The sequence below is a fragment of the Petromyzon marinus genome, chromosome 40, assembly GCF_048934315.1.
Source record: "Petromyzon marinus isolate PM22_M1 ecotype Great Lakes invasive population chromosome 40, UKy_Petmar_22M1.pri1.0, whole genome shotgun sequence".
NCBI classification, from domain to species: domain Eukaryota; kingdom Metazoa; phylum Chordata; class Hyperoartia; order Petromyzontiformes; family Petromyzontidae; genus Petromyzon; species Petromyzon marinus.
In genome coordinates, this window is record NC_133706.1 from 6084260 (window position 1) to 6097820 (window position 13561).

General features: G+C 41.9%; 1 protein-coding gene across 1 annotated transcript; it reads right to left on the bottom strand.

Annotated features, from left to right (window-relative positions):
* Positions 1-3255: 3255 nt before the first annotated feature.
* On the bottom strand, positions 3256-12146 carry LOC116950594 (uncharacterized). The gene is made up of 4 exons (XM_032968495.2): positions 11622-12146; positions 6412-6621; positions 5328-5589; positions 3256-4985 (listed from the first exon to the last, which is right to left on the bottom strand). The coding sequence occupies exons 1-4, from the start codon at positions 11678-11680 to the stop codon at positions 4857-4859; spliced, it is 660 nt and encodes a 219-aa protein (XP_032824386.1). The 5' UTR covers positions 11681-12146; the 3' UTR covers positions 3256-4856.
* Positions 12147-13561: the final 1415 nt, after the last annotated feature.

Here is a 13561-nt window from a genome sequence, read left to right on the forward strand (position 1 = left end):
TCGCTTGCTCCCGGTTTTATATAGAGCAGCAGGGTGACGTCATCACTTAACTCATCAGGTGCAGTGATTAGAGGCGGAGGGGGGGGTAATGTAATTATATAATCGATTAGTAATCAGTCATTGGTTATGATTAGTAATGAGTTGTAGATTAGTAATTCTTTAAATCAAAATGTAATGTGTATTATTTAATAATACGCTTCCAGGCCGCACTAAGCCGGTAGCTGTCAGAGCGATTAAAGTTATTCTTGTTCCTCTCAATTTCAATGGATTCTCTAATTAGTCTTTGCCAGTAATAATTAGTTTTACACACCACTGCAACATTGTCAAAATCAATTGAGTGTCCTTGTTGACAAGCATGTTCTGCCACTGCCGACAGTTGTGTTTGAGATAATTTAATATTTCTCTGATGTTCTTTTAGTCTTACGCTGATGTTACGTCCCGTCTGCCCAATGTAGCAGCTGCCACATGAACAATTAATCCGATATACACCTTCTGTTGATAGTTTAGGTAATGCGTCTTTAGTGCAAGATACTAGTTTTTGAATTTTGTGTACTGTACCAAATCTTACTGTAATGTTTTGCTTTTGCAAAACGCGGGCTAGTTTGTCAGTTACTCCTGAGATATATGGAATTTTTATTGTTTTAACAATCTGGTCGCTTTCAATAGTATTGCTTTGCGATCGTGATTTGGCATTCAGTGCTCTGTTAATTTGAGCATTATTGTAGCCATTCTGTTGTAGTGCGTCTTTAACGTGTTTAATCTCTCTCACTAGACTCTCACCATCTGACACTGTTTTTGCCCGATGTACGAGCGTCTTGATAAGAGAGGATTTTTGAGCTGGATGATGATGTGATTCTGCATTCAGATAGGCATCAGTGTGCGTTTGCTTTCTGTTCAGTGGACGAATCGCTTAAATTACTTGATACACTAGTAAAGAATACCGGTTTACAAAAAGATATTCCGAAACTTGCTGGCCATTGTTTAAATAACACTTACTTCTTATGGAGAGGGGATTTCTTTAAACAAAAGGAAGGAGCAGCAATGGGTTCTCCTTTATCCCCTGCTATAGCAAATTTGTACATGGAAAACTTTGAAATAAGAGCACTTGCCTCGAGCACATTAAAACCATCCTTTTGGTTTAGGTATGTGGATGACACTTTGGTTGTCTGGCCACATGGTAAAGATACACTTAATGATTTTCTAAATCATCTCAATGCACAAAACCCGGCCATCCAGTTCACCATGGAAATGGAGGTGAATAACACACTCCCATTCCTAGATATTTTGCTTGGACATGGCCTAAACGGTAAAATAACACAGCGTTTACAGAAAGCAAACGCACACTGATGCCTATCTGAATGCAGAATCACATCATCATCCAGCTCAAAAATCCTCTCTTATCAAGACGCTCGTACATCGGGCAAAAACAGTGTCAGATGGTGAGAGTCTAGTGAGAGGGATTAAACACGTTAAAGACGCACTACGACAGAATGGCTACAATAATGCTCAAATTAACAGAGCACTGAATGCCAAATCACGATCGCAAAGCAATACTATTGAAAGCGACCAGATTGTTAAAACAATAAAAATTCCATATATCTCAGGAGTAACTGACAAACTAGCCCGCGTTTTGCAAAAGCAAAACATTACAGTAAGATTTGGTACAGTACACAAAATTCAAAAACTAGTATCTTGCACTAAAGACGCATTACCTAAACTATCAACAGAAGGTGTATATCGGATTAATTGTTCATGTGGCAGCTGCTACATTGGGCAGACGGGACGTAACATCAGCGTAAGACTAAAAGAACATCAGAGAAATATTAAATTATCTCAAACACAACTGTCGGCAGTGGCAGAACATGCTTGTCAACAAGGACACTCAATTGATTTTGACAATGTTGCAGTGGTGTGTAAAACTAATTATTACTGGCAAAGACTAATTAGAGAATCCATTGAAATTGAGAGGAACAAGAATAACTTTAATCGCTCTGACAGCTACCGGCTTAGTGCGGCCTGGAAGCGTATTATTAAATAATACACATTACATTTTGATTTAAAGAATTACTAATCTACAACTCATTACTAATCATAACCAATGACTGATTACTAATCGATTATATAATTACATTACCCCCCCCTCCGCCTCTAATCACTGCACCTGATGAGTTAAGTGATGACGTCACCCTGCTGCTCTATATAAAACCGGGAGCAAGCGAGGGCTTTACCATTCTGGCGAATTGCCCGATGATGCTGGAAGTATTTACCAGCGAAACGTCGTACTCAAACTGTAAATGTGGATTAACTCTTCAACACACCGGTGGGCTGAAGTAGTGAATTATTTGTCTTTTGTCAACGTGACACTTTTTTTTGCTGATTGGCCGTGTCGGGTGGTGGAGGGTTACGACACATTTATAAATAAACGCGATCTAACCCAAAAACCTTTATTATGAATAATATTGGTCGCGAAAGCCTACGTGTTAAACTTGGGGTAGGAAACAAAAAAACATTTAAATTTGTCAACTACACCAATGTCTATAAACATGTTTTTATTTTACCTGGAAAAGACCACTGATCTATATAGCTTTTTCAGAAGTGACCTGGCCACAAATGATATATCTCAACGCAGTGGCTTAACATGTGGAAATTTCGAGCAGCCAAATACTATAAACGCATGTTTATAAAGTGGAGGGAAAAACCAGAGGAAAATCCACGCGACCACGGTAAGACACAAACTCCAAATATACAGGCGTCAGGGTCGGGATTGAACCCACCTCCTGTGTACATGGCAAGGTAGTTAACATCTCCTGGAAGTCAGCTCAATGGGTTTTATCACCTTACTGAATAAAGGGCACGCATGTATCTCGGCGACACATCAACCGGGTCCAGTTCTCCAACACAAGGCAGAGAGCGATGCCCTGCTATGACGCAGACAGGACGATTTTGTCCAATTAAAAGCTTCACGACAGATATTCAGAAGTTCGGCATTCAAATATTAGGATTAAAAAATCCACTTTTAATTTTTCTTAAGTTTATGCTCGTGTCCATTTGTAAAGATATATTTTTTACGGATTAAGATGTATAGGTTCTATCGTAAAACCTCTTGAATGCCCAGCACTTAGGCTACAAAATAAAGAGAGGTAGGGAACACATTTCGACTTCAAAAAGGGTTCCGTGAACCATGCCAAGCTACCTATTGGGATGGACTGGTCAACACCAGTTCTAACGCTCGACAGAAAATTCCCCTGCACACGACATTTTTGCAAATTTTATTCATCTGCAAAATAAAAATGAAGTCATTTCCTGTACACATGGATGTAATATTCATATAACACTAACAATGACTATGTACAGTGTATACAAAAGAAAAAGCATCCACTAAATGCATTCAGATAACTTTTATTACGTTTCACAATTTGGTTTTTGGGTTAGATCGTAAGTAAAAACCTGGCGTAGACTCAACGGTACACAGCCAATTACTAAGTGTCAAGTGAACACACGTGCAAAGCGCATTACTGCTTCAGCACGTTTCATTTGCCAAGTTTCATAAAAGCATCACGTGCTTCACTGCACCACTTTTATTAAATGAAAATGACTTATTAAAAGCGTCATGCTTGTATTAAATGAAAATGACTTATTAAAAGCGTCATGCTTGTTCACTTGACACTCACGGACTGGCCGTCTCGGGTGGAAGGTTTACAACACTTTTTACACGACTCAACCCAAAAAACCCAGTTGTGAATGCTATTGGTCATGAAAAGCCAAAGTAAAGAAATTTTATTTTAATCACCTCTAACAGAGCCCTAGTCTCAAAGCACCTGTCACAGTATTCGATTATTTTTTTCCCCAGAGTATAATTCAGGCATATTGCTCGATTTTATCTCGACAGCACGGGGATACTGGTCTTCAATGTCTCCCTCTGGTTAGTGCAACAAAATAACACAGCCCATCAACACTGTAAACACCTGCTCTGGGTGACATCCACTCACCAATTTCCTCCAACAAAGGGCATGGGCCCCCCCCATTGCCCATCACCCTCTGGCCCCGCGCTGTGAGCAGTCAAAATGCTAATCCATTTTTTCTTTTGTTGAGCACGCGAGCCACCTCGTGCGCACCTGGCCACCAGCCCACCAGCCCACAGGTCAAACAAGGACACAATGCAATTGGCCGTAATGTGTCGGAGAAAAATCAGAACGGGGTAAAACCCCATGGGTGAGAAGACCCCAAAAAAAACACTCGCCAGAATTAGCGCGAAGGAACAGGCGTTTTTCCAAAGGCGCATTAATTCTGGTTGAGCACCGCATATTCAAAACTATATAAAGATATTAAGGACAGTCAGACTTTATTTCAGATGGTAAGGTCCATGGCCAAGTAGATATTTTACAACCAGCGGTTACAAGAAAGCCCAGTAAACTGGAGAATGTGCAAACGTGAGCAAAAACTAAAATTATCCACATTAAAGACTGTATAGGTCGACCATGGATAGTTTCGTCCCATTTTCCTCCGACACAAAAAGTATGGCCAAATATGTTGTGTTGAAAAGTGCATCAAATCGTGACGAACGCAATCCTGAATAAAGAGCATATTATTGAGGTTAAATGCAGGCGTCTCTTCCACGCAAGGTCGTGTTGCAGCTTGCCGACGATCGGTGATAAACACGTCGCAATGTTTGTTTTGACAGGCAGCGACGTTCGGCAGACTTTGTTTTAACTTCGACACGTTTCCACGAGTTGTATCTATTCGGAGATGGCTGAAATTCTGCTTATTGCATGGTGACAGAAAACAGATGCGATGGCTGTGTCTATCTTCTCATGGTTACAGTCAGTCAGAAGCATAGAACGTCGTTTCAATCAGATTCACAATGACGCAAAGAAATCTTCCATTTCACCAAATGTACTTTCTAAACTTGTCATGTATTTCTCAACCTCAGGATCTCTTGATTGAATGCCCAAGTCTTGGCAAGCTTTATCAAACTCCTTAGAATCCTGTATTAAAACAGAATTTACAGCACAAATTGACATAAAACAAATCAAATACAAGTTGTAATAACAGTGACATCCTTGCAAATACAATAGCATTTTTACAGGCTATATCATTAAGGTGGAAAAATCTGTTTTTCCTCCATAATAGATCACCCTGGCTTAAAACACATAGTTGTATTAAACCATTAGGTTAACATAGGACTCCTTTAACTTACAAATTGGGGAAATGTGATCATGGAATTGACAATTCAAAGAAGCAACCTTTTGATGGTGTAGTGACCAAAGTTAACTGGAAATCAATAATTGGCCCAGAGAATAACGACAGTACAGCCTCATAGTTCTCACCTGTGGGATGTCACTCAAGTCCATTTCGTACATTTTCCCACCAAACCGAGGGCCCTCCAGGAAGAGGTCCCTAACACTACTCGCCAACCTGCACATGCACTCATTCTCGTAGCCGTACACGGCACCGTCCTCCGTCACCAGCACGACCCACTGCAGACCCAATGCCAACGATGGCACGTTGTCCAAGCAGCCGATCACCGTCATGTCCTGCTCCTTGTCCAGAAACAGGCTGTTCCAGGCGTCCATCATCGAAGTCATATTCCTGCGTAGGAAACACACCAAGCAGCTCTTTTATGCCGTGTCCATTCCGGGATGCAAGAATGAGCAAGTGAATTGCGATGAAATTATCAACCAAGTTTTTCCAGCATCTTTCATGGCTCTGTCTTACCAGAATGCAAGCACTAAGAACCAACAAGGTCGTTTTTCTATGCAGTCATTGTGACCAGCCTACACTGACCAGTGTCGTAAAGTATGATAATAAAATAAAGTCCACGACCTCTATAGTGTGGGGCGGCCCTCATCCAGCAGTGGATTGATGGAGGCCTTTGCATGTACATCTTGCAGGAGTGTGGCATCAACCCTAATTTTACACCAATGGTAACAATTACAAAGCATATTCTTAGCTCTTTCGGTAAAGTCACGTTGAAGGGAAACAATAAAATATATATATAAAAAAATTCTCACGTTTCGACCATAACACAAACGGTCGTCATCAGGTGTGTCGGTTTACAAACTGACACAACTGATGACGACCGTTTGTTATGGTCGAAACGTCGTGAGAATTTTTATTGTTTTATATATATTTTATTATTTTATTGTTTCCCTTCAATGTGACTTTACCGAAAGAGCTAAGAATATGAATTACTGCAGTCACGAAAGCTTTAAATCAAAATTACAAAGCATGTTTACATGTTTACACCGACAATCTGCACGAACAGCAAACTTCAAAGGGTTTAGTGGACACCTCGTACACCGAGCCCACACTTGAATTCGATTCTGCCAAAGAGCGTCCATTCACGCAGTCCCATCAGCCCCACTGATGGTCCTCGACATGCACACTAAGACACCGCTACGCTGTGTTCACCTGTAGTTGGTTCCCTCTTGGCCGCACACCGTGAATGGGAAGTTGGGACAGTTTTTTAGGCGGAGCATCTTGTTATTATGTTTCTTCACCACCTTCCGCAGCTCCGTCTTGAAGTCTCTCGAAACCTTCAAAGCAATGAAGTCCTCCTTGATCTCGTCCTTGTTGGTCCCGTTCACCTTTTTATCTTTCTTGGATGTTTTCAAATTATTCCTGCATCGGGAAACACGGAAAGGCACGCACATTGTACGAGATGTGCAGCAGGTTTCGTTCAATTGCAATTTTTCTGATGGGCCACAATAAAACTGGCGTTGTGGTGGGCGCGTGTTTGCATGATGCGGATGTGACCACTAGTATGTACGACTCTGTGCCACTCATCTTTCATCTCACTATTATATCTCGTGTCGACTGCTCCATCTCATTTCTTTCCCTTGTCCAAACATCTAACATTTCTAAATATATCAGAATATGTATTTAGGCTGGAGGAATCCGATGAGCTATGAAGCCCTTTGTCACAATGTCATATATGTCTCGGCGCACTCGGCAGTCCAACCACACAGCCTTTGCCAGCCAGATTTGGCCACACCAGTTGTACAGTACGGTGACAATAAACCTATCTTGCGGAAATGAGGCAGCCGTAGTTCAAATGTAAACATTTGGAGGGGGGGGGGGGTTACCGAAAATGCTTAAGGAAATGAAAAAATAATATTTGAGATTTTCACAAACATATTGTGTAATTTTGATTTAAGGCTTTCGTGACTGCAGTAATTCATATTCTTAGCTCTTTCGGTAGTCACGTTGAAGGGAAACAATAAAATAATAAAATATATAACAATAAAAATTCTCACACCTGATGACCACCGTTTGTGTTATGGTAGAAACGTCATGAGAATTGTTATTGTTATATATATTTTATTATTTTATTGTTTGCCTTCAACGTGACTTTACCAAAAGAGCTAAGCATATATTGTGTAATGTAATGGTGAATCACTCAACATTACGGTTGGGTGTGGCAATGAGCCACCCCTATTCTGTGACTTCATGGCAAACGGCAATTATTAATAAATTTGTTAATAATTTAAGTAAACACTAAGTTCTCTTGTACAGGCTTACATCCCTACAGCTCGCAGTGGACCACCCAATACCATGACCCTTCCATTTCTCACTCGGGCTCAATTAGACATGTGTAATTTATTTACAAATGTGACCACAGACACAAAACAGAGGCGGCTCTTGTGTTTTAGTTGAGTTATTGAATTTGTTTCCGCAGGTAAGAAACACTCAGCAAGATTGATCCGAGGAGGGCCTTGGTGAAAATAAACCGCAGCGAATACATCTTTAGCATTGTAGACACTGAGTAGCAAACGCATTCGTGGAGGGGGGGAAATTCAAGCCATGCACCATTCAAGTAACACTGGCAGGCAACACAGAAACACATTACATAACGCAGGGATTCACCGACTGCATGCGCCAAGGGACATCTTAAATGAAGGAAGCATTTTAAAAAGCCAGGAAAGGGAGAGATGTTAAGCCGAAAACCATGAAAGCGAGGTGGTTCCAAAACGAAATGTTTCACTATGGCTAAATATCACTCTGGGCGCGTTAAAGCGGAAATGGCGAGGAGCTTCTTCTGAAAGGCGAAAATGTTCGATTTGTTTTGGGAGTAGCTTGAGGTTGAACGATGACCAATTACGCAATTTCCTGAGTACCAAGGAGAGTCAGGTTTACGTTTAACGATCACAGTGGTTAATTATACTTTTTAATTTTAACCATATAAGGCCCACCGAGCTCCTATATAGCCGTCACAAATGACAGCTCAATAAAGTGGCTTATGTGGAAATGTAGGGCAACCAAATTCTCTTAGTGAGGGAAAAAAGTATTTGATCCACAACATTAACAATCTGAGTACGACGTTTCGCCAGTAATTACAACTAGCTTCATCAGGCGACAGCCATTGTTATACAGCGACAAATCTCTAACCTTAAACACCCAGTCGTTCATAAAATTTGAAGGCGGTATACTATAGTAATAGAGCAAGTGCAGAATCACTGAACCGGAATTGATAGCTTTAAAGCATTTAGCACGAGACCCTTGAAAGTGCGGGGCCCGTAGCATATGTAGCTACGAGGATAATCCAGCACTGTGCATTGGCAGTAGTGCACAAAGCACAGTGAGGGAAAAAAGTATTTGATTCCCTGCTGATTTTGTAGGTTTGCCCACTGACAAATAAATGATCAGTCTATAATTTTAATGGTAGGTTTATTTGAACAGTGAGATGGAATAACAAAAAAAATCCAGAAAAACGCAAGTCAAAAATGTTATATATTGATGTGCATTTTAATAAGGGAAATAAGTATTTGACCCCTCTGCAAAACATGACTTGATACTTGTTGGCAATGACAGAGGTCAGACGTTTCTTGTAGTTGGCCACCAGGTTTGCACACATCTCAGGAGGGATTTTGTCCCACTCCTCTTTGCAGATCTTCTCCAAGTCATTAAGGTTTCGAGGCTGACGTTTGGCAACTCGAACCTTAAGCTCCTACCACAGATTTTCTATGGGATTAAGGTCTGGAGACTGGCTAGGCCACTCCAGGACCTTAATGTGCTTCTTCTTGAGCCACTCCTTTTTTGCTGAGATTAGGAGCACTCCCTTTAAGAGTGTGCTACTAATCTCAGCTCGTTACCTGTATAAGACACCTGGGAGCCAGAAATCTCTGATTGAGAGGGGGTCAAATACTTATTTCCCTCATTCAAATGCAAATCAATGTATACCATTTTTGACATGCGTTTTTCTTGATTTTTTTGTTATCTCACTGTTCAAATAAACCTACCATTAAAATTATAGACTGATCATTTCTTTGTCAGTGGGCAAAAGTACAAAATCAGCAGGGGATCAAATACTTTTTTTCCCTCACTGTACGCGCACGTTTCTAAACGTGGAGGGACACTATCCACTAGTGAGACAGCGGGGAATACAATTAATGAATTTATACAAAAGACCAATTTTTTTCTTCGAATTGTTCTTTTGTGAGCATGGAAAATTGATTTTGGAACCTAGGACAACGTCCAGATATTTGAGATGGTCAACGAGTTCACACAATTTAAGTGCCATATGTACACGTAAGTGATGCGTCTCTGGCTAACCCGACTGAGTTTGAAGCTCCTATGGGAGAGAAACACGCATTGCACAATGACACAAGAGCCGTGGCTTTATTAATCCAATGGAACATTCAAGGGGAACTTGCGGTTCGTGTTAATTCCACTGTGGCTTCCATGACTCACGTACGTATTATATTCTGCACATTCACGGCCATGACATTTCCGAGAAACTTGTACAAAAAAACCCCAAATGTATCATTACCGTGTGGTATGGATTTTTAAGATAAGTGGTCGACATGGCTTTAACCCATAGGGAGGGAAATAAAACGAGTAAATAAAGCACCCAGGCGTAATTAAAACTGAAAATACTCATGACGGTTTTTGAAAGGTTTACTCTTGTTCATCCCGTAAATAGTATCCAATGTAGGCATTTTCATTACCAAGCCGTGCTTCTGTAAGCTACTTGATAACAAACAAAAACCCTAAGGGTTGTATCACAGTCCATTAGTATGTGAATCACGCACCTGGCTCGTGTATAACAAGCGTCTCGCTGCGACTCGGAAGACCACGTGATTCCCATCAGCAAACAATCAAGTCACGGCTAATCAACCGCTGGCCGAAGGTCACATCACTTAAAGCCGTCGCCACCCATCACGACACCCGAGGACGTCCCAAAAACGACCCGGGCGCCTGCACGCGAGCCCATTTACATTTAATCTCTCCGCATGTCCTCTCGGACACACGTTCCCCATCCATTGGCGGCATCAATTGATCCCTCTCCGCTCCCTCCAAAGCCATTCTTCGACCACCGTCCACCAGACCGGAACGTGCCCCGCGGAGATGGAGCGCGCGAATGGGACCAGCTTCGCGTGCGGACGCGAGATTTGGGATGCTACAGCACATCGATGTGCGTGCGTGCGCGCTCACAACGGCGTTAAGGGGGATAAGAGGAGGTTCGACGTTGCGACGAAGGACGTCTCAAGCCAGCAGTGGATCGGAGCCCGTGGGGCCCTGCGACCCCACGTGGAAGCAGAATGGGGAAGTTCCACTTCCTCCGCCTCACTTCGCAGTTTCGGCCACGCCGAGGCGCTGGCGAGCAGAGCCACCAAAGGCCCCCGCCCGTCATCCATCTTTGCGCCACGTTGTCACAATTCGACGCATTTCTCTATACGGGATGTATATTAAACAAAAGATATACGACACATTGACGTACTTTGTCAATACACACCAACTACGCGAACCGTATGAACGTCCCACGTGGAAGTGTTTGACGTGGCAAAGCTGCCAATTTGTTATATTTTTTTACCTCCCCATCCGCCAATACTCTTTTATTATTTCACTTTACCAGAGCTGTCCCGTCGCTCTTTTTTTTGCAGAGGCGACCTGGCCATCACAAAACGATAGCTTCAAACACCAAGTGGCTTTACATTATCATCGCGCAGCAAATGTATAGCAGCCAATTGACTCTTTAAATTAAAAAAACCCCGCGTGCGTGTCGACGATTCTAAATGCGGAGGGGGGGATGGGAAATTACCCGGAGGAAAAAACCCGACGTGGCTGAGACGAGACACAAAAACACACGAGGATTCATCTTCTTTGGTTCTTTCGCTAAAGTCACGTAGAATGAGAATAAAATAATAAAATAACACAATAAAATTCTCACGACGTTTCGGCCACAACACAAGCGGCCGAAACGTCGTGAGAATTTTATTTTATTATTTTATTCTCATTCTACGTGGCTTTACCGAAAGAACCAAAAGATGATGAATCCTTGCAGTCACGAAAGCTTTAAATCGAAATTACACACGAGGATTGTTTAAACGTACAGCAGGCGTCAAGGGTGTGGATCGAAACGACGACTTTGTGTGTGTGTTGTAGCAGGCGAGTGAGTTAGCGTCTCTCTCATAAAGCCACACCGTGGCGAACCCTCACCCTAACGATGACACCCAAGAACGATGCAGGAGACAGAGGGTGAGGGGGGTGTTGGTAACAACAGAGACGCGGTCACCATTTCTGAGAGCAAATACCACGAACGAGTTCGTCGTCGTCGTCCCGTTTAAAAGTCGATTCCGTGGTGAACGAACAAAAATCCCCCCTCGACGAAGCCACCTTACCCGTTCGGGCGGACACGCAAGCTGCTCTTGGATAGCGGGGTCAGCATCTCGGTCGTCATTTCGGCACAGGCGTATTTTAAACACAAAGCTAAGAAAAACCACCTAGCAAGAAAAAAAACTATTAAACAACCTCGCAAAAGGCCCTAATCGACGAAATAGATTCAAAGGAACGACGATAAAACTCGCCCTACCGCCTCACTCTTTAACAGATTCTTTTTTTTTACACCTTAAATTACAAAGCTACACTTCCTTTGGTTATTTCGGTAAAGGAACGTAGGTAGAAAAATAAAATAAACAAAAATATTATTTATCACGTTTCGTTCGCAACGCAAGCGGCCACGAACGATACGTCGTAATATATTATTTTCTGCTTTATTTTACTTTTTCTACCTACGTGCCTCTACCGAAATAACCAAAGAGTATGGATTCGTGGAGTCACGAAAGCCTCAAATGAAGTTACAAATAAAGCTACAACTAAGTACCGATCAACAACGCCGAGTGGCCGCGTCTGATCAACAACTCGCTCGGTCAAGCAACTCGGGCTTGCCGAGGGGGCGGGGCGGCCGTCACTCAAGTGTGCCGCGTGTCGCCATTGGTCGAGGCGCCAACCGCCGCCGGCCTCAACCAATCGCGAGAGTCCGCGAACGTCTGACGACCAGGGCGCGTGACGCGTTTTCCCGTAAATGTGACGCAATTTACGGGAAATCGCGTCACGGCAACGCCAGCATCATCATAATTATCAGCATCATCATCGTCATCAACAGCAGCAGCAACATCATCTTCTTGGTTCTTTAGGTAAAGTCACGTAGACTGGAAATAAAATAATAAAACTAAAACAATGTTATATTTTATTTTATTTCCAAAAATAAAACAATGTTATGTTTCATTTTTTTTTCCATTCTACGTGACTTTACCGAAAGAACCAAGAAGCAGCAACATCATAAGCATGATCATTAACAGCATCAGCAGCAAACAGCATCATCAGCAAACAGCATCATCAGCAGCAGAAAACAAAAAAACCACGATCATATTTAGAACGGTTTCTGAATGACACGCACAAACGTGTTTATGGGGCACTTAATATCGAGATTTGGGGGCCTTAAAATGAAACATTTCGGATTTTCAGATTTTCCTGTTGTTTGTGTCCTAAAAGCTACCTAAACACCAAATTTCATATTTCTACCTTGTCGCAAAGTACCCTAGAGGTATTTTGAGACATTCAGATTAAAGTCTTTATATAGAGAACAATCTCACATTTTGGCAATAAAAAAAATATATAATAGGCAACGTTTTGGGCAATGGCCCTTCTTTACGGCACACGTGCCAGAGGCACTTTAAAACATTATACAGGGTAGTTCAGATGTCTTGGGACCCCCATTTAATTCTCTAAAACTTAACATTTTTGCATACCAATGACGGTGTGAAAACCAAAATGACTAAGCAAAGGAAATGATGTTAGGGCTTAATTAATCGCGGTCACAAGACATCTGGACTACCATGTACACGTCAATCTGTAACGTAAACTACATTAACGTTTAAATCAACCTGTTAATCACTGCCACATATATTAATACCTCTTCAGTGTATGTGTCATATTTAATAGTTATCTATCAACTTAGTTCTAACCATTTTATAGTAAGGTCTTTGCATGCAGCAGTACACTGCGCTTCCATACGTGTGCAGTATACCGGTTTGTCTTGAACAACTTGCCCGTTGTGTTACAAAATACTTTACATTTCTAGTTTTAACCGCACGAACTCGTGGCAAGGTCGCATTTTCTATGTTCCCAAGTTTAGGGGTACAGTAAAACTGCATGTGGTAAACAACTTATCGACAAAAATAACTGGCTCAGAAGCCTTACTTCCCCATTTAATTGTTTGGAAAGTTTCGATTTAGTCCTCCGCAAAGACAAGAGCTCGTCCACGACGTAGATATGAAGT